This window comes from Hylobates moloch, unplaced genomic scaffold (genome assembly GCF_009828535.3).
Source record: "Hylobates moloch isolate HMO894 unplaced genomic scaffold, HMol_V3 SCAFFOLD_5, whole genome shotgun sequence".
NCBI classification, from domain to species: Eukaryota; Metazoa; Chordata; class Mammalia; order Primates; family Hylobatidae; genus Hylobates; species Hylobates moloch.
Genome location: NW_026652280.1, coordinates 86761842 through 86785636, shown reverse-complemented (window position 1 = coordinate 86785636; position 23795 = coordinate 86761842). Strand labels below are relative to the sequence as shown.

Sequence of the window (23795 nt, the reverse complement as noted above, 5' to 3'; positions counted from 1 at the left end):
AGGCTGGGGACTCCCCCGGCCGCTCCCTCGCTCCCTCAACCCTGCGCTCTGTCCTCAGGTCCCCACATGGTATCAGCGATGCGTCTTCACCCCTTCTCCGAGGCCGGGTGTGTTCCCGCCAGCCCCAGTCCTCAAGCATTTCTCTGAGTCTCCGCCCCCCCGTCTGGGTCCCCATGGCGGGCACTGCGGCAGCAGGTGGGCAGCCTCCCCGGGTTAGCATGCAGGAGCACATGGCCATCAATGTGAGCCCGGGCCCCATCCGGCCCATCCGCCTCATCTCCCACTACTTCCTGCACTTTTACCCTTTTGCGGAGCCTGCCCCGCACCCTCCGGACCTGCGCCCCGCAGCGGCGTCCACCATCTGCTCTGCACCCCAGCTGCAGCCCGACCCAGAGCCAGAAGGAGACTCAGACGACAGCAGTGAGTGGGGCAGGAAGAGGGGGACACCCTGAGCTCAGCCCAGCCAGGAGAGGGAGTGGGGTGTCCCTACCATCTGGCTGTGGAGGGGCAAGGCAGGAGGCACGTGCCATGGGTGGGGGCAGACTGAGCTGAGGTAGGAGGTGACCCTGCCTGCCACCTGCCTCTAGCTGCCCTGGGCACCCTGGAGTTCACACTTCTTTTTGATGCGGACAACAGTGCCCTGCACTGCAGGGCTCATCATGCCAAGGTGAGGATGGGGGTGGGTGTTCCTGGGACAGAGGGCTGGGCCACGGGCCTGTCTCATACCCACTGTCTGTTCCCAGAGCCTCAAGCCATTGGCCTCAGGCTCCGTGGACGCCTATGTCAAAGCCAATCTATCTGCTGCCAGGGGCCAGCAAGGTGAGGGCAAGCCCCAGGCCCCCACTGCTGCCCTCTGGTGGAACATCCAGCCTGGGGCACCCACTTGGCTCTGCTTGGCTCCTCCCCACCCCGCAAGGCCTAGGTCTCAGTTGCTGGAATGTGCAAATAGTGGGCGGTCCTACCAGGGAGGTAGGGTAGGGGGTTGCAGAACAGTCCTAGCCCTAGGAGGCCCTGACCCACCCTGCTTGGGCCCTAGGCCAGCCACCTTCGGACACGCACCGTTCGGGGCATGAGGGTACCTGTCTGGGAGGAGACACTCACCTATCACGGCTTCACCCGCCAGGATGCTGCATGCAACACCCTTAGGTGAGGATCCGGCCTGGGCCACCTGGGGGTGGAGCAGAGGTATGGGGCTGGCCTGGCCAGGTCCGACCTGGGCGGCCACCAGGCTGTGTGTGCGAGAGGACCCATGGCTGCGGCGACGGCGGCAGGTGCCTCCCCTGGGGGAGCTGCGGGTGCCCCTGAGGAAGCTGGTGCCAAACTGAGCCAGGAGCTTCAACATCTGTCTGGAGAAGCGGAGGCTGGTGAGTGGGGCTGGAGCACAGGGTGGGACTGCAGAGGCCAGGAACCTTGTGATGGGGGGAGCTGGAGGGGAGGAACAGGGAGGGGGACCTGGGCAGCATCTGGCCAGGATGACTGGGCCCTCTGCCCTTTCAGGCCAAGAGGCCCAAGAGCCTGGACACAGCCCACGGCATGTCCCTCTATGAGGTGGGTAGGACAGCTGGGCTGAGCAGGGATGAGGGGGCAGGCCTGGTGGCAGGGGCGTAGGGGACTCGGAGGAACCTGAGGCCAGCTCTCATAGGCCCTGTGAGCTCTCATTTTCACAGGGGACAGCCAGGTACCCAGTGGCAAAGTGAGTGTGACTCCCTTGCCAGGATGGCCCAGAGGAGCTGTGGGGCACTGGGACAAGCAGAGCCCTTGGGGGCGCAGCTGGGCAGAGACCTGCCTTGAGGCAGAGGCTGAAACTGGCGGTATTTGTCCATGGCCCGAGATGGGAGGCTAGGCGAGGTAGAAGAGAGGACAGATGGGTGGGGCTTCCTGGCTGGGGTCTGGCCTGAGGGGAGTGTGGGGGCCACTCCTGGGGCAGGCTGTCCTAGACAGGCCCTTGTCCGGAGGCAGTGAGGGTGACTGCAGGGGTTTCTTTGACGCCACTGGAGACCAAAGACCTAGTTAGAACCCCTGTGGTCGGTGGGGGAGGCAGCTGGGAGGCTGAGAGCAGGGCCCCCTACCAGCTCCTCCCCAAAGTGCCAGGTGCCCTGCCCCCTGGTGGAGCCACAAGTTGCTGCAGCTGTCGATTAGCTGAGCCCAAGTGGCTGAAGCCCAAGGTGGCATGGACAGGCCACTTCACCCAGCGCCAGCCCTGTGTACCCTCCGCCCCAGATCCCAAGCACAACAGCGCCTGGAGCATGGTGGGTGCTCACAGAGCACTCCCGCATTCCTGAGAACCGCCTGTGAGCAAAGTGGTGGGGCTTTCTGCAAATGGAAACCTACTCTGCGGGTGAGAGCAGTGCATCCTCCCAGGGCTTCCTCCCTGAGCCTGTTCAGCAGCACCAGGGCCCAGAGTGTGACAAAGGACACTCAGAATCTGGTCCCCAGGGAGGTAGGGGGCGAAGAGGGTGGGGTTTTGAAGAGACCTGCTTCTCCTTGGGAAGTGAACATCCTCTCAGAGCCGCTTGCGTACAGGGGTGGCTAAGGCACTGGATGGGAGGCCACTTAGGGAGCTACTGGCATGTCAGCCAGTTCGCTTCCCCTCCATGACAGACGTATCTGACTGGTCACGTGGTCAGCAAGCCTCGCCTTTGGTCAGGCCCTGGAGGGTACAGCTGACCCATAGGGCCACTTCCATGGCACTGGGCAAGTGGCTGTATTGGGAAATGAAGTCATTGCCCCCGATTTCTTTGGGGCCGGGTTGAGCTTTCCTGCCCAGAGCACGGAGGCTAAAGAAGGTGGGCTTTGGGCTGGATGGGGGCTGACCTCAGCCTACACCTGCAGGAGGAGATGGAGACAGAGGTGGCCTGGGAGGAACGTGGGCGCATCCTGCTGTCACTGTGCTACAGCTCTCAGCGGGGTGGCTTGCTGGTGGGTGTGCTGTGCTGCGCCCACCTGGCCCCCATGGATGCCAACAGTTACTCAGACCCCTTCGTGCGCCTGTGAGTGAACTGGGGTAGGCAGGCGGGAGGTGAGGACAAGGCGGTGACTCCTCACCTCTCCAGGGCCACGCCTAACCCGCCAATCTTCCCCGATCAGTTTCCTGCATCCGAATGCAGGGAAGAAATCTAAATTCAAGACCAGTGTTCGCAGGAAGACCCTGAACCCTGAGTTCAATGAGGTGAGCCAGGGCCAGGCAGGTCCCAGCCAACCCTGGCCTTGACATGCTGAGCCACTACCCTACCGTGGCCTGCTTCTTAAGCTGTGGGAGAGCCGAGGCTGCCTCCTTCCCGCCTCTCTGCCCTTCTCCCTGCAGGAATTCTTTTACTCAGGCCCACGGGAGGAGCTGGCCCAAAAGACGCTGCTGGTGTCCGTGTGGGACTATGACCTAGGCACGGCTGATGACTTCATTGGTGAGTGGGAACATGAGGAGCCGGGGTGGGGGCCCAGTAGGCTCCTGGCAGTTCTTGACCCATCCCCCATGGCAGGCGGGGTGCAGCTGGGCAGCCATGCCAGTGGGGAGCACCTGCGGCACTGGCTTCAGTGCCTGCGCCACAGTGACCACTGCCTGGAGCTGTGGCACCCGCTGGACAGCAAGCCTGTCCAGCTCAGCGACTAGCCCATGGGCCCTGACTGCCGCCCCTCCACTACAGCTGCCTGAAACGTCCCCACAAAAATGGTGGAGGCTGGGGCTGCCTTACCCATCATGCCCAGCCCCAAGTCAGAGAGGTGTTTCCTCTCTCCCCGCTTTCACATTCACCCCACCCCAAATCATGGAGCCTAAATAAACATCTCCTTCAAGCCAGACGAGACCCTGTCCTTTCTCTGGCCATGGGCCAGACTGGACCCTGTTCTCCCCTCCCACCCTTGAAGATCCTGTGCTGGGTAAAGGGTAAAGAGCACAGTCACAGCAGCTGCAGCGGGAGGGTGGGCAGCACTCGCTTTATTGTCCAGCATTCCAGAAGGATAGACGTAGGACAGCAGGCCAGGGTGGTGGGCTAAGAGGCAGCCTGCCGGGCCTGATGCTGCTGGGCAAACTGCTGCATCCGCTCCTCGAGCTCCGGCCGAAAGTGGCGGATCAGACCCTAGGGTCGGTGGGGGGAGCGTGTGAAACACAGTCCAAAAATTCCCCAACACCCTGGGCCCTTGATGCCACCCACCCTCCGTGCTACACAGAAGGGTAGTGAATACCTGCACAGGCCAGGCGGCCCCATCACCCAGAGCACAAATTGTATGGCCTTCTATCTGCTTGCTGATCTCCCACAGGGAGTCGATCTCGGCCGGCTGGGCGTCCCCCCTCACGAAACGTGCCATCACCTTGTTCATCCAGTCCACACCTGCAGCCACAGCCACAAGAGAGGGCCTGATGATCTCCCCAGCCAGGATGTGGGGCGGCGCTTGAGGGATGCAGGCCATGTGGTGGGGTAGAGGTTAAATGAAGCCACAGCAAGCAAACCCCCAACCTGCCCGAAGCTCACCCTCACGGCATGGGGTACACTGGCCACAGCTCTCGTGCTTATAGAATTCAATGAGGCGGGCGATGGCTTTCACGATGTCCGTCTGGGTGACGAGGGGCAATCAGCAGGCACCCACGGCCAGACAGAAGCCTGGGCCTCAGCCCCCTAGCAGCAGCCCCTCCACCAGTTCCAGAAGCTCTTCCCAGCCCACCCAGCGTTCTAGCCTCCTCCAGCCTCCCTGGGCCCCCTGTGCTGTCCAGACTCCGGGGTATTCTCTTCAGAGCAGCCTTCCTCCCTCCTCTTCCACCTTGCTTTATCTCAGGCTGCAGGAACTGAGACCTGAGTGCTGGCAAGAGGGTTTTCCGGGAGGCCCAGGGAGGGAGACAGCAACCAGGAGGGCAGGGACCAGGGCTGATGTGTGAACCCTTACCGAGCGGTCCATGACGATCACCGCAGCTGTGCCCAGGCCTGTCTGTGCCTGCACCAGCGCGTCGAAGTCCATCAGCACCGTCTCACACACAGACTTGGGGATCAGTGGGGTAGACGAGCCGCCAGGGATCACAGCAAGGAGGTTGTCCCAGCCGCCCGTGACACCCCCTGGGGCCCCAAGTCGGTCCCCAAAGGGATGCATGGTCAGGGCTGGGGCCGGCACACCTGCCTAGTCCTGAGCCCAGGCCCTTAGTCAGCCTCTAGACCCAGCCCCGTCTCCTGAGCCCTCCCGCCCAGGCTCTCTTCGTGGACACCTGCCCCCACTGCGTACCCCCCACCACCTGGCTGGCCCCAGGCCTTACCAGCATGCTTCTCAATCAGTTCTTTCAACGGCACAGACATCTCCTCCTCCACAGTGCAAGGGTGGTTGACATGGCCAGAGATGTTAAATAGTTTGGTGCCTGAGTTGCGTTCTCTGCCAAAGCCAGCAAACCAGGTACCCCCACGGCGGCAGATTGTGGGGGACACTGCCACTGTCTCCACGTTGGCCACAGTTGTGGGGCAGCCAAACACTCCTTCAGGGAAATGGGAAGAGAACTGGTGGCTGCTAGGGGGTGGGGCAAGTTTCCTGGCAGGGAGGTGTGTCCCAGGGTCCTGCTACCATGGCAGAGCCCCTGCTCTAATATCCCCTTATCATTCTTATCCCTGCTGGACCCCAAACTCCAGAGATGCCTCATTGCCTTGTTCACCACCATGCCCTTAGCTTCAGAACAGGCACTGTGAAGGTGGAGCCACAGAGCAGCACTGGTGCAGGGGGGGACCGAGGCAGGAGGAGGGACTGTAGGCGGCCCTGGGGGAGCCTGTGTGTTGTTGCCAGCCTACTCTCTATCTGGCCCCTGGCCCCAGCCGGGAAGGCACTCAGAAATCCCTAAGAACAATCCATAGTGAGCCTAGCCAGATCCTGGGTGTCACCGGACACAGTCTGACCCAGGATTACGCCAGGCCTTACCCACGTCTGCGGGGAAGGGGGGCTTCAGGCGGGGCTTGCCCTGCTTGCCCTCGATGGACTCGATGAGCGCTGTCTCCTCTCCACAGATGTAGGCCCCAGCCCCGCGCACCACAAACACGTCAAAATCATAGCCAGAGCCACAGGCATTCTTGCCAATCAGACCTGCCTCATAGGCCTCTCGGATGGCCACCTGCAGGACAAAGGTGTGAGTTTCCCAGCCCACCCCCAGCCCAGGAGTCAGCCTATAACTTCAGGAGTCATGAAGCCCTTGAAGGCTTCCCACGGTGAAGCTCCTAATGCTCCTGGTATAAAAAATTTTGCTAGCTTAGTAAAACGAATTGGAAAACTTGACTATGATCTGGAACAGATAAGCAAGAAGGAACACGTAAGTAAGCTGCTTTGCTGCCAGGAAAATAAAAACGAAGTAGCTATTATCAGGTCTCCTAACTACCCTAGTCTGTAAGGAAAAATAAAAGTCTTTATAAAATTAAAATGAAAATGTTAACTGCCTATATCCTATTGCCTTAACCTATTTTATTTTTCTATATTTCCTACAGATATAAGTATTATTCATAGTTCCAAGCAATGAACATAATGTATTTTCTCCAAATAGGAATTGTTTATATTCATAATTATTCAGCTCTCTTGCTAAACATGTAGTTCCATTTAGGTTTTTTCTTCTTGCTACTTGTTATTATAAAAAATACTATATTTTTGAAGCAAAAAAAAAAAAATTTACACCAGCAGCATTAGGAGCCCTGGAAGGAGGCTTTGGGAGCCAAGTTCCATTTGGGATGCATGCAGGACTGGCCACCACTCCCCCAGTTCAACCACCGAGAGACCAGGTACTAACACCTCAGAACAACTGTGCTGGGTGACGGGTGTGTGAGTGCACACTGAGCACCTTCTCATCTGTCCACGTCTCTCCCTGCCCACCTGCAGATTGGAGGCCTCATTGTAGAATTCCCCTCGGATGTAGATATAGGCGGCGCGGGCGCCCATGGCCCGGCCCCCCACCAGGCAGCCTTCCACCAGCTTGTGAGGATCATGGCGTATGATCTCCCGGTCCTTGCAGGTGCCCGGCTCCCCCTCGTCTGCGTTCACCACCAGATACTTGGGCCTGCAGGGGCCCACAGGTCAGACAGGCTACAGGGCCACCAGGACTGGGTCTTCAGCTCCATGCCACCCCACTCCACCCAGGGAGGACTCAAAGATGTCTCCTCTGATAGCCAATCCTTCACTGCTCTCCCAACATGTCCCAGGGGCTCTGCTTGCTCACCACCACTGACAGGGAGCTCACTGCCTATTCTATCTTTGCGTGGCTATGACCACAAGAAAGGTCTTCATTCAGCTCATCCAAACATCTCTCCTTGTGTCTGCCCCTGAGAGCCAGATTCTACTCTTGGTGACAAAGAGCATTCCTCAAGCTCTACCATCAAAAGGAGGTAAAGCAGGTGACATTTATCATTTGCTTTATGTGCCAACCAGCGTACGGGCCAAAAGCTGTATGAACATTATCTCTTTAATCCTTGCATGATATCACTGTACCTATTTACAAAAAGGAAGCTAAGGTTCACAAAGGCCGGGAAATTGCCCAAACCTCTATGATTAGGAGGCAGAGCTAGGATTTGAACTAAGTCTGCCTGAGTCAAAATCATGTGTTGATTCTGCTACATAAGTCTCTCCTGTGGAAGTCCACAGAGTAAGTCCCATCCATTTAAGGCCTGGGAACGTGTGCCCACCTCGTTCATGCTAAGTTTCTAAGGAAAGAGCCCAAAGGCCCAGGGAAACCCCAGCCACCCCCAAGGTCTCTCCCACAGCCACATCTGCCCCACCCCCCCAACACACACCTGCCATCTGAGGGCTTATTCATGAAGCTCCACTTGAGGCCAGTGGGGAAGCCAGCGCCTCCACGGCCCCGCAAACCCGATGTCTTGATCTCGCCCAGGATCCAGTCGGGCCCCTTCAGCAGGATCTCCTTTGTCTTGTACCAGTCACCTCGACTCAGGGCACCTTTCAGCCTGGACAGAATAGGGAAGGCAGTGAAGGGGACGCCTTGCTCCGGGACCCTGCACACCAAGGGCACTGTCTCACCTCCAGTCATGGCGGCCGTATAGGTTGGTGAAAATCCGGTCTTCATCCTTCAGCGAGCCAAATGAGGTTTTCTTGGGTGCTGTCTAGGGAGACAAAGGGTCAGGAGGCCCAGCAGCACTCTGGAGCCATGAGGGATTGGGCCAGAAACTACGGAATCTTGGGTCTCCCTATTTAGGAGGGGCTGGGCTAGGGCTAGGGAAGCATCTATAGCATCATAGCTACCACTGCCACTTAGTAAGCATTTTTTTTTTTTTTCGAGACAGACTCTTGCTCTGTTGCCTAGGCTGGAGTGCAGTGGCGTAATCTCAGCTCACTGCAACCTCCACCTCCCAGGTTCAAATAATTCTTGTGCCTCAGCCTCTGGATAGCTGGGATTACAGGCACTCACCACCACGCCCGGGTAATTTTTGCACTTTTAGTAGAGACAGGGTTTCACCATATTGGCCAGGCTGGTCTCGAACTCCTGACCTCAAGCAATCCGCCTGCCTCAGCCTCCCAAAGTGCTGGGATTACAGAAGTCAGCCACCGCGCCCGGCCATTAGTAAGCATTTTGTTTAGCAGGTACTGAATGGAAGCATTTTACATCCAAAATCCCATTTCATCCTCCTAACAACTCTGATAGGAACGATTTTCTCTATTTCACAGAGGAGAAAACTGAGGCTCGGAGCAAAAGGAACTTATGGAAAGTCTCAGTCAAAAGCAGCAAGTCCAATTTGAGCCCAGGTCTGTCAGTGGCCAAAGCCCACAGCTGCATCACGGCACCACACCGCCCCACAAGCCGAGTGTGGCGGCTTGGCCCTTTCCTGGCCTGGCTCCCCTGCTGGACCAAAACTTGGGTAGGCCAGGGGCCTTTTATATTCCTAACTCGGCCGAAGAGGCGAAATGTGTTTACTGATGGGAAAGAAATGCCTCCTTAACACACAGGTGATGGAGGGGCACACTGAGGATGAAATGAGGAGCCCCACGACCCAGTGGAGAGCGCCCCAGCTGAGGGCGACGGGATTCCCATCCTTTTAAGAGCATTTTTCAGCCACTTCAGGGCGCAGAGCAGTGGACGGGAAATCAGGAGGTGCGCATCCCTAAATGCGGCAATGACCCCTTCACGCCCTACAAGGCTGTGACAAAGAGGGAATGAAAGACTAGGGCGCTTCATAACCTGCAAAACTTCCGCCAGACCGAGGACTGTGAAACAAGGGAAGCCAGCAAGCCAGAGGGCCAAGGGAGTCGGCCCCGCGTTGGGACCCGTTCCCCTACTTCAACCAGGCCAGAGCGGGGGCCTTCCCGCCTGGCCTGGGGAGAAGGGCTCTCCAGAGGCCACTACAGACCCCAGGGACTGCTCGTGCACAGGCGCGGCCGCGACACCCGGCCCCGAACACCCCTGGCCCCAGCCAGGCCGGGCCTCACCGTGTCTCCGCTGAAACGCACAGATACCCGCGCGGGAAGCGACCAGCCGAGCAGCCGCCGTGCTGCCAGCATCGCGGGGGGCCAGCTGGGTCACCTCACGCTGTCACCTTCACAGCACTGAGGCTGAGGAACTGGCGCGATAGAGACGCTAGGTGGCGCGCAGGAAAGACGTCACGCGCCCGACGCCGGCACCGCGCACCGGTATCGCTGCGCCCCTTCAGCTTCGCCAGCGGCCCCACCTCCTCGGGGGAGGACGGCGAGGCCAGTGCCTTGGCGCCGGGGCTTCTGGGAGGTGTGGTCCCGCCGGCGTGGGGCCCGCCTTCCTCCATCCGCCGGGCTGGCATTTAGCGGCAGCTGTCCCCACCGCTCTTTCGCTCCCTCCTTAGCCCGCTTCACTTCGTGGACTACGCCCGCCGGCTCCCAGCCTTTGATGCCACAAGTAAACAAACCTCGCATGTCGCCTTCTGCTGGGTCCTGGTGTGTTCCACTTTCTATAGATTCGGCGTTTAGTGTGCACCTGCGGTATGCATCCGTGTATCATGGGAGGAGGGAAAAATCAGGCAGGTCATAGCCCGATCCTCATGACTACGTTGCAATTATTCTGCCCAATCCGAGCCTTGCCAGACTGTGGGCTTCCCCACCCCGGGCGTCCGTGTGCTCGAGGAAGGATTGCAGACTCCAAGGCAGGGGGTTGCTCGCGGAGGTCTTCCCGGAGGGCCTGTCACGGAATCCTAGGCTGGGGTGAGGCAGAGAGGATGCAGATGGTCAGTGCACGGCACATCCTCTTGCTGGCGCCGCTGAGTTCTCTCAGCTCTTGTCAGGAGAGTCCAGCACTTTGTGCTTCTGCCCAAAATCCTGGCATGGTCCCTGCTGCCTTTGGAATCAGCCACTGGTCCAGGATTTAAGGGCTCTGCGACCCCCTCCTTCGCCAGGGTCATCACGCCCAGGCCACTGCTGCGAACCCCACCCCCGTCCCCCAAGACCCCTTTCTGCCGTCATTAGACTTTAGGGTGTTTGTGTGGCTGTCCCCCTCCCTCGGTTTTCCCCTGACCTGAGGAGGTCCCTCTGTCCTTTGCCTTCCCAGGAAGTCTTGGAAGCCTGATGAACTCGTCTTTTTCAGTTTCCTGGAACCCTGTGTTGTGGTCCTCGTGATAAGAGTGACCTTTTTGGCCTGCTCTCCCAGCTCTTTTCCAGTCCTCATGGGGAGGAACCATCTCTGTTCTTTTGTGCTGGAATCATCCTTCCTGATCTCTCTAAAACGTGCTATTTACAAAACTCCTTTGCAGCTATTTTCTCACATATCCCACAGCAGCCCCGCAAGGTGTTCACTCCATTTTGTCCACGAAAAAACTGAGGCTGAGGGGGATTTTGTCCTTTGTCTGTGGGCATGAAGCTGCTGAATGGTGGAGCTGGACGGGAATCTAGGCCTTTCTTCCCTTCCACAGTGCCCTGCACACAGCAAACACACAGAACAACTGACACACATGTGACAGTCACTGTGGACATCAGTGACATTCCCAAGAGAGGCACCAAGAGATCTCTTCCCTGTCTGAGGTTTCCCAGACAGATAGGGTAGTATCAGGCCCAGAGCCCAGGAGTCCTGGCTGCCAGCCCCAGGCCCCCTCTCTTGGTCAGGGAAAGAGGTTGCCTAGGCAAAGCTGGGGATTACACAGCTAATCCGGGCTCAGACCTGAGTCCTCGGATCCCTCCCTTTGGGGCAGAAGAAGGGGGGCAGGTCAGAGCCAGCGGGTGGGTTCCTTCCTCATCTCTCTCTAACTGGGTCAAAGGAATACAGGCTGAGGGAGAGGCAGATTGGGGATGTTGCGGACAGGAGATGCTGGGCATGGGGGGTATGGAAAACGGAGAGTGAGGGGAAGGATCCTCTGTTCATTCAGTGCCAGGCTCTGGGCCAAGCACTTGGCTGTGTTGCCTCCTTAATCCTCCAAAACTCCAGCCTCAGGAATTATGAGCCCTGTTTTCAGAAGCAGGGTATCAGCATTGCTGAGTGGCCTGTAGGATGACACAACTGTCAGAACTCGGCCTGAGGTCTCCTAACAACAAATGCCCCACTGGTCCCCACCCACTGGAGCACCTACTTGCCAGGCTTCTCAAGCGAAGAAGGAGATCCACTCCGATGTCATCTCCAAGGAGCCTTCTCTGCAGTGTCTCAGGTCCTGGCTCTCACCTCCTCAGCACCCATCCCATCCTGTGTCACTCTGTGTATCAGCCTCCCCAGCCAGCCTCCAGGCCACAAGCCAAGAGATATCAAGGGCTCCTCCCTGTCCCACTGGCCCCACATCCACTGTGTCTATCTGGTCAACTTTACCTTCCAAACATTCCCTGCACAGTGAGAGATGGCTGTGGCCCTGTCATCTCTCACCTGAAATTAACAATGTGTCCTTGGGGCCTCCCACCCTCACATCTTGGCTCCTCCAGCCCGTTCTCTGCAAACATAGAACAGTAGGATTATTATAAATCTCAGAACTCGTTTTGCCCCTTTCCTGCCTGAGAGTTTTTGTGGTTCCCCACTGCCCTCAGAACAAAGCTCAAGACCCTTTGGCCTGGCATTCAAGGTCCTTTGTGGCTGCCACCTGTCAACCTCCCCAGTTCCAGCTCCTTTGGTTTTGCCCATACAAGTTGGATCTGCACCAGAGGATCTGTCTTCCTCCCGACTTGGCCCTACTCCTCCTAGGAGCCCTTTGGACGTCACCTCCCCCAGGAAGCTTTCTGCAACCATCCTACAACCGTCCCTATAAACTTTATAAAACCAATTAGGGAAGAAGTAGGGGGGAAAGATGAAAATAAACCAAGCCTGCAGCACACTCAGCATTCATCATGAGGTCAGCTCCTCTCTGACCTGCTTCCTCATGGCTAGTTGGTGCCTGTTGTCCTGGAGTCACAAAGACCCCAGATTATAGCTGCCCTTAACTGCTGTACAAATAACAACTTGGACATGAAATGTTAAATTTTCCTTTTAAAATATTCCTTCAGGTCCTGCATGCTGGTAAAACTACTGACTCAACTGGTCCCCATGAGGAGCTGGCTCACCAAAGAATGAGGTTTCCAATCCCAATTATTTCATGCCCCTTGCTTAGACAATCAACAATCCCAAATTTCCAGCCCCTTGCCCTCCACAATCTCCTTAAAAAACCCCGCCCAAAACTCCTTGCGGAGATGGATTTGAAGGTCTCCTCCCATCTCCAAACTTGGTGCCCTGCAATCATTAAACTCTTTCTCTGCTGCAAACCCTGCTATCTCAGTGTAATTGGTCTGTTACTGCATACATATGGGCATACAAACCTGTTGGTCCTACAACAACCCCATACAACTATCTTGAGCACCTATTGTCAGACCCAGTGTGAGTAAGGCACGATCAGATCTTCCCCAACCCCCAGCACAGAGCTTCTCAAGGGAGGGACTTACTCAATATTGTAATCAAATATTATATTTGGAAAATGAAAAACATCAATTTTTTTCCTGTGTTTGAAATTGGAGAAATACCAAAAAAGCAAGAAGAAAGTAATAACATATTATGACCATCCTGACAATACCTGTTACTGTTTCTAGGTGATTTTTTAAAAAATATTTATTTATTGAGATGGAGTCTCATTCTTGCCACCCAGTCCAGAGCGTAGTGCAATCAACTTGCTGCAACCTCCGCCTCCTGGGTTCAAGTGATTCTCCTGCCTCAGCCTCCCAAGTAGCTGGGATTACAGGTGCACACCACCACACCTGGCTAATTTTTGTATTTTTAGTAGAGACAGGGTTTCACCATGTTGACCAGGCTGGTCTCGAACTCCTGACCTCAGGTGATCCACCCACCTCAGCCTCCCAAAGTACTGGGATTATAGGCGTGAGCCACTGTGCCCAGCCGGTTTTCTAGGTGATTTTAAAACACTTCACAGTAGCATATTAATATACTGGTTCTTAAAAATTTAGACTTTTACGGGCAGGGCGTGGTGACTCATGCCTGTAATCCCAGCGCTTTGGGAGGCCGAGGCAGGCAGATCATGAGGTCAGGAGATCAAGACCATCCTGGCTAACACGGTAAAACCTCGTCTCTACTAAAAATATAAAAAATTAGCCAGGGGTAGTGGCGGGCGCCTGTAGTCCCAGCTACTCAGGAGGCTGAGGCAGGAGAATGGCGTGAACCCGGGAGGCAGAGCTTGCAGTGAGCTGAGATCACGCCACTGCACTCCAGCCTGGGCGACAGAGTGAGACTCTGTCTCAAAAAAAAAAAAAAAAGAAAGAAATTTAGACCTTTACAAAAAAATTGTAAAGTCCCCTCTTACTATCTTGGAGCCAAATGCTGTTGAATCTGATATCATCTTCCAATCCTTTTAAAAAATTATTTTACTTGTGTATATATTTACCCACAGAAAAATATGAGTGTTTGGTGCTTTTTATTTGCAGTAATGGCATTTTGTATGTTTGGTTTGAGACAGGTCTCGCTCTGTCACCCAGGCTGGAGTGCAGTGGCATGATCATGGCTCACTGCAGCCTTGACCCCCCGGCCTCAAGGGATCCTCCCGCCTCACCCTCCTGAGTAGCTGGAGCCAAAGGTGTGCAAAACCATACCGGGCTAGTTTTTTAAAATTTGTATATGCAAGGGCTCTCTATGTTGCCCAGGGCTGGTCTCGAACTCCTGGGCTTAAGCGATCCTCTGGTCTTTGCCTCCCAAAGTACTGGGAATACAGGCGTGAGCTGCTGCACCCAGCCTAGTATTTCGATGTAATAAGTGTACACCTTGCTTTTTTCATTCAACACGATGTTTTTGAGATTAGCCTATGTTGGCACAAATAGATTTAGAAACATGATTATCTGCAAGTGACGCCAAAGCTTCAAGGTTAAGGGCTTGGATTCAAAATCCTGCTTCTGCCACTTCCTACCAATGAGATTTTATGACCCCGCCTCAGTTTCCTCAAGTGGAAAATGAGGATAACATATACCCTAAAGGAGTGATGGTTAGAGTTACTGAGAAAGTAAATGAGGTGCTTGTAAAGTGCTCAGAGCCATGCCTGACACACAGCAAGTGTCCCAAGAGTGTTTAACTTAGTGCCCAGAATTCTAAATGAATTCAGAGAAGAACCATGTCTTTACAATCATGCATCTTCCCACCCGGGAATGTGGTCACTCCCATTGTTTCAGATCTTTTAGCTCCTTCACTAAAGACTTAGAATTATTTTTTAAGTCTATAATTTTTTAGTGCAGGAATTTTATGTGGTATTTTGTGGTTTTATGTTTTTGTAATCCCTTTTCTGATTACATTTCTAATTGGTTGTTGCTTGTGAATGGAATATTATCGATTTACCTTTATTGATATTGTATCTAGATCACTTAATGGACTCTGCTATTATAAAAGTTTATCCAGGCCAGGTGTGCAGCTCACGCCTGTAACCCCAGAACTTTGGGAGGCTGAGGCAGGAGGATTGCTTGAGTCCAGGAGTACAAGACCAGCCCTGGCAACAGAGTGAGACCCCATCTCTACAAAAAAAAAAAAAGTAAAAACTTAGCCAGCCATGGTGGTGCACACCTGTAATCCCAGCTCCTTGGGATGCTAAGGCGGGAAGATGGTTTGAGCCTGGGAAGGTGAGACTGCAGTGAGCCCTGATAGCACCACTGCGCTCCAGCTTGGGTAAGAGAGCGAGACCCTGTCTCAAAAGCAAAACAAAAAAACTAACTAAATAAATGATTTTTAAAAGGCTACATCAGTGTAGTGTGGGAAGTAAAAAATAAAATAAATAAAATTGTATTCTTTCAAGCTTTTCTTGTTTTGTTCTTGCTGTAGTTGTTGTTGTTTTTTGAGACAGGGTCTCACTCCATCACATAGGTTGGAGTACAGTGGCATGATCACAGCTCACCACAGCCTTGCCCTCCCAGGCTCAGGTGATTCTCCCACCTCAGCCTCCCAAAGTGCTGAGACTACAGGCCTGAGCCACTGCGCCCGGCCTGCTTTTCTGTTTTCTCTGCTGGTGATCACACTGTTGAGAAATAGTAAGGATGGTGTCGCTTCCTTTCTAACATCAGGTGTCTCGTTTCTTTTCATTATTGCACCAACTAAAAACTTCAGGATAAGGCTGAATAGTGGTGATAGCAAGCTTCCTTACCTGGGGTGTGACTTTAACGGGAATGTGTAAAGGTTTGATATTATAAACCAAAAGGAAAACTCTAAGCCCCCCACCCATCCGAGTAGACCCCTCCTCTCAGCAAGGGCTTTCCAAAGTTAACCTGAAAAGCTAGTTCAGGCCATGATGAAAAGGGGACCCGGACATGCCTCATTACACACTCCTCTCTTTCAGAATTGCTGATAGAACAGACTCTTACATCTGACAAGGAACATTGATGATCTATTCTCTCCAAAGCCTGCTACCTGGAGGCTTTATCTGCATGACAAAACCTTGGTCTCCACAACCCCTTTGTAACCTAGACATTCCTTTCTGTTGATCACTCTTTCAACTGATTGCCAATCAGAAAAATCTTTGAGTCCACCTACTACCTGGAAGCAGCCCCCAACCTGCTTCCTATTGTCTAGAATCTTACATGTCTTGATTGATGTCTTATGTCTCCCTAAAATGTATAAAATTAAGTTGTGGCCCAACCACCTTGGGCACATGTTCTCAGGATCTCCTGGGGGCTGTGTCACAGACCACCAGTCACTCTTATTCAACCTAGAATAAATATCGGCTGGGCACAGTGGCTCACGCCTGTAATCCCAGCACTTTGGGAAGCTGAGGCAGGCAGATCTCCTGAGGTCAGGAGTTCAAGACCAGCCTGGCCAACATGGTGAAACCCCGTCTCTACTAAAAATACAAAAAATTAGCCAGGCGTGGTGGTGCATGCCTGTAACCTCAGCTACTGGGGAGGCTGAGGCATGATAATTGCTTGAACCTGGAGGCGGAGGTTGCAGTGAGCCAAGATCACGCCATTGCACTCCAGCCTGTGCAACAGAGCAAAACTCTGTCCAAAAAAAATAATAAAAATACATCTCTTCAAATATTGTACAGAGTTTGACTCTTTTTGTTGACAATATTAAGGTCCTCAGTTCTATTTGTTAATTTTTTTTTATCTTTTCACATCAAATGCCTTAGGCCAGAAGTTTTCCGCTGGATGCTCAGAAACAGAATTCCTGTGTGTCGGTTTCTGATTATATTCCCCCTAATTATTAGTAGCTACTTGTGAAAAATAAGGTAAAGACAGAGTGACTGCAGAAAAGAACTGTCGATCCAGGTGCAAAGGGAGATAAAATTCTCAACAATAACACCTTAAACCTCATTAGATAAAGATGGCAGTCGGAAACATTCACCAGTCTCTAGCTTACTCTCTTCTCCGACATCTTTTTTTTTTCACCCTCCCAAGTAGCTGGGATTACAGGTGCACACCACTACATCCAGCTAATTTTGTATTTTTAGTAGAGACAGGGTTTCACCATATTGATCGGGCTGGTCTCGAACTCCTGACCTCAGGTGATCCACCTGCCTTGGCCTCCCAAAGTGCTGGGATTACAGGCATAAGCCACCGTACCTGACCTCTGACATCTTGTTATTGTCCTCTTCTGCTATGTCTTCTTCCCCAATCACCCAGAGGTTTCTTTCATGACACCCACTGCATTCTTAAGAAAGTACCTTTAGCTTCCAAATGGCTTGCTTAAAAACTGGGTGTGTAGGTTGAGCATGACGGCTCACACCTGTAATCTCAGCACTTTGGGAGGCTGAGGCGGGCGGTTCACGAGGTCAGGAGACTGAGACCATCCTGGCCAACATGGGGGAAATCCCGTCTCTACTAAAAACAGAAAAATTGGCCAGGCGCGATGGCTCACGCCTGTAATCCCAGCACTTTGGGAGGCCAAGACGGGCGGATCAAGAGGTCAGGAGATCAATACCATCCTGGATAACACGGTGAAACCCCGTCTCTACTAAAAATACAAAAAAATTAGCCGGGCGTGATGGTGGGCACCTGTAGTCCCAGCTACTTGGGAGGCTGAGGCAGGAGAATGGCGTGAACCTGGGAGGCGGAGCTTGCAGTGAGCCGAGATAACGCCGCTGAACTCCAGCCTGAGAGACAGAGCAAGACTTCGACTGAAAAAAATAAAAATAAAAATAGAAAAATTACCCAGGCGTGGTGGCGCGTGCCTGTAATCCCAGCTGCTTGGGGGGCTGAGGCAGGAGAATCACTTGAACCAGGGAGTTGGAGGTTGCAGTGAGCCGAGATCGCACCACTGCACCACAGGCTGGTGACAGAGCAAGACTCCGTCTCAAAAAAACAAAACTGAGTTGTAGGTAATTGTAGTTCAGGGCTACAAAATTCTATTTGCCCTAACTGATCTGGGTATGGCTTGCCTGGTTGCTCAGAGGCATCTTGGAAGCAGGCCTCTCCTTCTATCGGGCATGAAGGTAAAACATGCTGAGAACTCTGGCCTATTTATCTTAAAACAATTAGTATGTGTGACAGTTGTCATAGCAACCAGTAAGTATGAGGTTTGCTGAGGCTTTTGGCAGAGACCACGATTATGTTATGAAAACTCCCTTTGAGAGCACAGTTCTATCATGAAGTTGTGCTCAGTTTCATGGAAAGCTTTTTCTGCATCTGAGATGATGTTGTTTTTCTTCTTTAATCTGTGGTTAATCACATCAATCATTTTTCTAATTTGTTGACCTAACGGGGCAGCAGAGCGCAGTGGCTGAGAACACAGAAGGAGGCCTCTCTGGACTTAATTCTGGATTCTTACACTGAATCAGCTGCGTGTCATGGAGCAAGTTCCTTGACCTCTCTCTGTTTCAAGGTGGTGTTGTGACGATTACATGTTTTAATCTCCATGTAAGTGCTTGCTATTCTTATTTTTTCTTATTCTGGGTCTAAACACCAATTGGTCATGATGTAATATGATTTCACTGTCCTGCTGCATTTGTTTTGCTAACATTTTATTCAGTTTCTACACCAGTGCTCACAAGAGAGGGTAGCCTCTAGTTTTACTTTCTCCGGGGGATCTTGTTCAGTTTTGCTACAAGATTATGCTAGCCCCTTAAAATGAGGTGGGCCACTTCCCATCTTTTTCCACATATTGGAAGAGTTTGCTCAGGTTAAAAATTATCTATTTCCTGAAGCATGTCTATAACTTATTGTAAAGCTATCTGGAGCTGGGACCTCTGCTTAGGGGTGATTGAAACACTATCTCCATTTCTTTTTCTTTTTTTTTTTTTTTTGAGATGGAGTCTTGCTCCGTCACCCAGGCAGGAGTGCAGTGTGCGATCTTGGCTCACTGAAACCTCCGCCTCCCGGGTTCAAGCAATTTTCCTGCCTCAGCCTCCCAAGTAGCTGGGACTATAGGCACGTGCCACCACACCCGGCTAATATTTTGTATTTTTGGTACAGACGGGGTTTCACCGTGTTAGCTAGGATGGTCTCGATCTCCTGACCTCATGATCCACCCGCCTCAGCCTCACAAAGTGCTGCGATTACAGGCGTGAGCCACCGCGCCTGGCCTCCAGTTCTTTTATGGCTATTTATCTATTTCCTTGAGCCAATTTTGATCACTTATAAAGAAAGTTTTCTTGATGAATTGTTAATTTTTCCATTTTATTTATTTTATTTATTTTTTTGAGACAGAGTCTTGGTCTATCACCCAGGCTGGAGTGCAGTGGTGCGATCTTGGCTCATTGCAACCTCCACCACTTAGGTTCAAGCAATTCTCCTGCCTCAGCCTCCTTAGTAGCTGGGATTACAGGTGTGTGCCACCACACCTGGCTAATTTTTGTGTTTTTAGTAGAGATGGAGTTTTGCCATGTTAGCCAGGCTGGTTTCTAATTCCTGGCCTCAAGTGATCCACTCACCGCGGCCTCCCAAAGTGCTGGGATAACAGGCATAAGCCACTGAACCTGGCCAAATTGTTACTTTTTCTTGAACTCGTGAACTCTCGGCTCACTCACGTGCCACCACGCCCGGCTATTTTTTTTTTTTTTTTTAGTAGAGACAGAGTTTCTCCATGTTGGCCAGGCTGGTCTCAAACTCCTGACCTCAGGTGATCCGCCCACCTCGGCCTCCCAAAGTGTTGAGATTACAGGCGTGAGCCACTGCACCTGGACATACACTCTGTTTTTGTTTTCGCTTCATATTCGGGAAGGGGGATAAAGATATTAATTAGCTTTTGCTTGGACATGAAATTTAGGTATGATCTAAAAATTTAAGAGTAATCACTAAAAATAGAAGTAAAATGTGTAACTTCCAATAGTAGGGGAGAAGAGACTAGCACAAAAAAACTCAATTCAACTGAAGACAAGAAAACAGAGTAAAGGAGAAATACAGGGAAAGAATGCTAAATAGGAAATTCATGCCAGGTGCGGTGGCTCACGCCTGTAATCCCAACACTTTGGGAGGCCGAGGCGGGTGGATCACTTGAGGCCAGGAATTCGAGACCATCCTGGCTAACATGGTGAAACCTCGTCTCTGCTAAAAATACAAAAAATTAACCGGGAATGGTGGCAGGTGCCTGCAATCCTAGCTACTCGGGAGGCTGAGGCAGGAGAATTGCTTGAACCCAGGAGGCAGAGATTGCAGTGGACCGAGATTGTGCCATTGCACTCCAGCCTGGGTGACAGAGCAAGACTCTGTCTTAAAAAAAAAAAAAAGTTTTTATAGTTTTTCTTCTCTGGTCTTGATGTGTTTGAGAAAGACACAGTGGGTTTCAGGTTGTATCCTGCTGTCTTGAACCAGAAATCTTTTTTTTCCCATGAATTTAAACTGGAAAGAGTAAAGTCAATCAATCACGGCCAGTGGGGCACGCAAAGGATGAGGTGAATGTATTTAAGGAAAGCAGCACAATAAATGACGAATCAGGCCCAGGCCTCTGTCCCTGCTGGCCCAGCTTGGGGGCCATGGAATACCCTCCGTGCTGCCGTCCTGGTGTGGCCACTCTCCATCACTCTGCCAGTGTCTCAGGGTCCCTCTTTGGCATATACCATCCTGACGCATTAGACACGGTCTGCAGTTTCCATCATGGAGGACCAGGGAGGTCTTGGGCATGCACAGACCCCAGGTACTGGTATCAGTTCCCTGGGTCCAGTCCTGCTGGCGCCTCCCTGCAGCAAACTCACATCCGGAAACCCAGAAGATCAGGTCTAGGTAACGATTGTTTCTGCATTGGTCCTTTGCCCATCCCCCTGTTGTCACCTGAAGTCTTGCCTACATCCCCTTTGTCCCTTAATACAAAAGCTCTTGTCCCTTAACACAAAAGCTCTAGTCTCTTCGTTTTCACTCCTCATAGTCCTTGATGGCTATCTGGGATGACAGACACCAGGAAAAGCTTACACACCCCTTCAATGCCCCTTCTAAGCTGTGAGAAATGTGAAACTCGTCTTCCCCATTCCTCAATGGTTCAGGTTTTAGAAATGTCAGGCCTCATCTTATAAATCAGCAAAAAGAAAAAGAAAAAGACTGTTGAGTTTTTATGATCAGAAACAGGTTGAGCAGTTGTCTTCTATTACATTTTCTTCCTCCTGGGGCCACTTTGCACCTTGCAAAGACAATTTCCTCCCACTATGCAGAACTCAAAGCCACAAAGGACATTGAAGGGGACCTCTGTGGCTGCAGCCAGTCATGAAGCCATGGCCAGTATTTATGGCTTCCTTCCTTTATCGTGCACCCACAGTCCCCACCAGTCGGCCCCTCAGCTGCTGGGAGGATGGGGGAGCCAGGCTGGTTCACAGGGCTTTCACCAGGTGGATGACTTAATATCATAAAGGTGTCACATCTTTTCAAATTAATCTATAAATTCACTGCAAATTCCCATCAAAATCCCACCAGGGCTTTTCATGGAAGTGAGAAAGCTGACACCAAAATGTATATAGAACAACAAGGGCCAAGAATAGCCAAGACAATTTTGAAGAAGAAGATGGGGTGGGTGGTGGGTTTTGCCCTGGCAGATAGCAAGACTGATTCTAAAGCCATAGCAATCCAGTCAAGTAGACCAATAGTTCTTACATATAGTGCATCTTTATCATCATTCGCTAGATGTTCTGCAATTTTGGTTTTGATTTCTCCTTTGACAGGAGTCATTTTAAGAAAGATTTATAAACGTACAGGTGTTAGGGGGATTTTGTTTCCTGGTTTTGTTATTTTTCGTTTTATTGCCTCATAATGAAAGACTGTCAGCTGTACTATTTCTCTCCGTCTCCCCACCCCTCTTAATCCCTGGAATGTTCTAAAACTTCCTTTAAGGCATAATACATAATTATTATAGTAAATGTCCCAAGAGCAACTGAAGGGTGGTGCCTCTCTGCTTTCCTATGGCAGAGTTTGAAATCTGTTGTTTAAAACTGCCAGAGTCCTTGTCTACCTGTGAGCTTTTGTTGTATAGGTGCCCAGATATGTTACTTGGTGCATAGATGCTCTTAACTGTAGTCACTCGAGATGTCTCCCTCTTTCTTTCTTTCTTCTTCTTCTTTTTTTTTTTTTTTTTTTTTTGGAGACAGAGTCTCGCTTTGTCACCCAGGCTGGAGTACAGTGGCACCATCTTGGCTCACTGCAACCTCCACCTCCCAGGTTCAAGTGATTCTTGTGCCTCTGCCTCCTGAGTAGCTGGGATTACAGGTGCATGCCACTGGGACCGGCTAATTTTTGTATTTTCAGTAGAGACAGGATTTCACCATGTTGGCCAGGCTGGTCTCGATCTCCTGACCTCAGGTAATCTGCCTGTCTCGGCCTCCCAAAGTGCTGGGAGTCTCCTACTTTCATAAGAGATAAAGTGTGTATTTGGATGGAATGCGTGTTTTGGTTTTTCATGGTCTTTGTGGCTTTTGGGGTATTCTGAAGGATTAGTGGGAATCCCAGCTCCACCATTAAAAACCACAGGTCCTCCCTCTTCCTGTCAAATGTTGCAAATATTTCCTTTATCATCTATCTGATAATCTGATAAACAATAATGGTCATTCTACAAGAGAAAACTTCAGATAAATGCATGGGTGATGGTCACACTAAATATCCTAATTTGTTTCGGATCTCTCTCTATTACCCAGGCTGGAGTGCAGTGATGAGAATATAGCTCACTACAGCCTTGGCCTCTTGGGCTCAAGCAATCCTCCTGCCTCAGCTCCAAAGTAGCTGGGACCACAGGCAGGAACCACCACACCCCACTAATTTTCAAGTTTTTTATAGAGATGGGGGTCTCATAATGTTGCCCAGGGTGACCTTGAACTCCTGGGCTCAGACAGTTCTTCCGCCTGGGCCTCCCAAAGTTCTGGGATGCTAGATGTGAGCCACTATGCCCAGCCTGCCTAATTTGATCATTATAAAACACATATATGTATATGGAACCACCGAATTGTACTCCATAAATATGTACAAGTACAATGTATCCATTAAAAATTTAAAAAGAGAAATCTTTTGTTTTGATATAGTTAAATTCATTCATTTAGGGGCCTTGTTTAAGAAATCTATCCCTAGCCCAAGGTCATAAGAAACTTTCTTTAATTATTTTTTTCTGTTAGTATTTTATTTTTCTCTCTCAAGTGTAGGTGAACCCTAGTGCAGGGCTTCTCACCCTTGACACTATGGCCATTGGGGCTTTATTTGCTAGCTGTCCTGTGCATTGGAGGATGTTGAGCAGCATCCCTAGTTGTCAATAGCACCCCACAAGTTGGGACAACAAAAATGTCTCCAGATATTACCAAATATCCTCTGGGTGACAACATTGCCTCCTATCAAGAACCACTGATCTGTTTAGACTTTATTGTACATGGTGTGAGGATCCAGTAATTTTTCTTAATAGGTGGAATCAGTTTCACTAATGCTATCCAAATAACTCTTCTTTTTTTTTTTTTTTTTTTTGAGACGGAGTCTCACTCTGTCGCCCAGGCTGGAGTGCAGTGGCGCAATCTCGGCTCACTGCAAGCTCCGCCTCCCGGGTTCACGCCATTCTCCTGCCTCAGCCTCTCCGAGTAGCTGGGACTACAGGCGCCCGCCACCACGCCCGGCTAATTTTTTGTATTTTTAGTAGAGACGGGGTTTCACCGTGGTCTCGATCTCCTGACCTCGTGATCCGCCCGCCTCGGCCTCCCAAAGTGCTGGGATTACAAGCGTGAGCCACCGCGCCCGGCCAACTCTTCTTTTCAAACTTATTTATGATACCACTGCTAGTACATCCTGAGTTCCAGGATAGCCATGAATTTCTTTTATTTTTTATTTTATTTTATTTTTCATTTTTAAAGCATGGGTTGGTTGTATGTGATAGAGACTAGCTAGATATCACAGACTCATTTCCTCTTCTCAGACAAAGAGCTAAATTGTTTCTCAGTCTCCTTGCATCCAAATGGGGCAGAAATGAAGTGTGTCACTTCCAGGCCTGGGCAGCCAGGAACAAGTGTGTCTTCACCTTGTTCTCTCTCTCTCTCTCTCCTTTTCAAGGACACCTTGAAGACATATGA

At 51.5% G+C, this 23795-nt stretch overlaps 2 protein-coding genes and 1 pseudogene across 5 annotated transcripts; 2 read left to right on the top strand and 1 right to left on the bottom strand.

Annotated features, from left to right (window-relative positions):
• The first annotated feature begins 169 nt into the window (after positions 1 to 169).
• Positions 170 to 3745, top strand: LOC116469094 (double C2-like domain-containing protein gamma). The gene is given in 11 exon segments (XM_058439009.1): positions 170 to 420; positions 588 to 667; positions 744 to 797; positions 799 to 819; positions 1037 to 1146; positions 1229 to 1364; positions 1498 to 1548; positions 2833 to 2990; positions 3088 to 3169; positions 3305 to 3401; positions 3477 to 3745. Coding segments are annotated over 11 exon segments (1167 nt in total). The 5' UTR covers positions 170 to 173; the 3' UTR covers positions 3608 to 3745.
• A 158-nt stretch (positions 3746 to 3903) lies between these two features.
• Positions 3904 to 9852, bottom strand: NDUFV1 (NADH:ubiquinone oxidoreductase core subunit V1). Of its 4 annotated transcripts, none has more exons than XM_032153665.2 (10): positions 9831 to 9852; positions 7978 to 8056; positions 7734 to 7904; positions 6820 to 7003; positions 5884 to 6073; positions 5237 to 5449; positions 4876 to 5042; positions 4467 to 4548; positions 4180 to 4325; positions 3904 to 4073 (listed from the first exon to the last, which is right to left on the bottom strand). In XM_032153665.2, the coding sequence occupies exons 1-10, from the start codon at positions 9835 to 9837 to the stop codon at positions 3987 to 3989; spliced, it is 1326 nt and encodes a 441-aa protein (XP_032009556.1). In that variant the 5' UTR covers positions 9838 to 9852; the 3' UTR covers positions 3904 to 3986. The 4 variants fall into 4 exon arrangements, with proteins under 4 accessions (XP_032009556.1, XP_058294991.1, XP_032009553.1 ...); XM_058439008.1 differs by having other exon boundaries at positions 7978 to 8060; positions 9831 to 9850; XM_032153662.2 differs by lacking the exon at positions 9831 to 9852 and adding an exon at positions 9382 to 9543 and having other exon boundaries at positions 7978 to 8060.
• LOC116469092 (uncharacterized protein NDUFV1-DT-like) lies at positions 9663 to 12619 on the top strand (annotated as a pseudogene).
• Positions 12620 to 23795: the final 11176 nt, after the last annotated feature.

Coding starts and splice junctions, on each gene's coding strand:
- NDUFV1 (XM_032153662.2), bottom strand. CDS start 9,453: ATGCTGGCAGCACGGCGGCTGCTCGGCTGGTCGCTTCCCGCGCGGGTA. Junction 7,905..7,977: donor TACGGCCGCCATGACTGGAG/GTGAGACAGTGC, acceptor TATTCTGTCCAG/GCTGAAAGGTGCCCTGAGTC. Junction 4,549..4,875: donor TGATCGTCATGGACCGCTCG/GTAAGGGTTCAC, acceptor CTCGTCACCCAG/ACGGACATCGTGAAAGCCAT.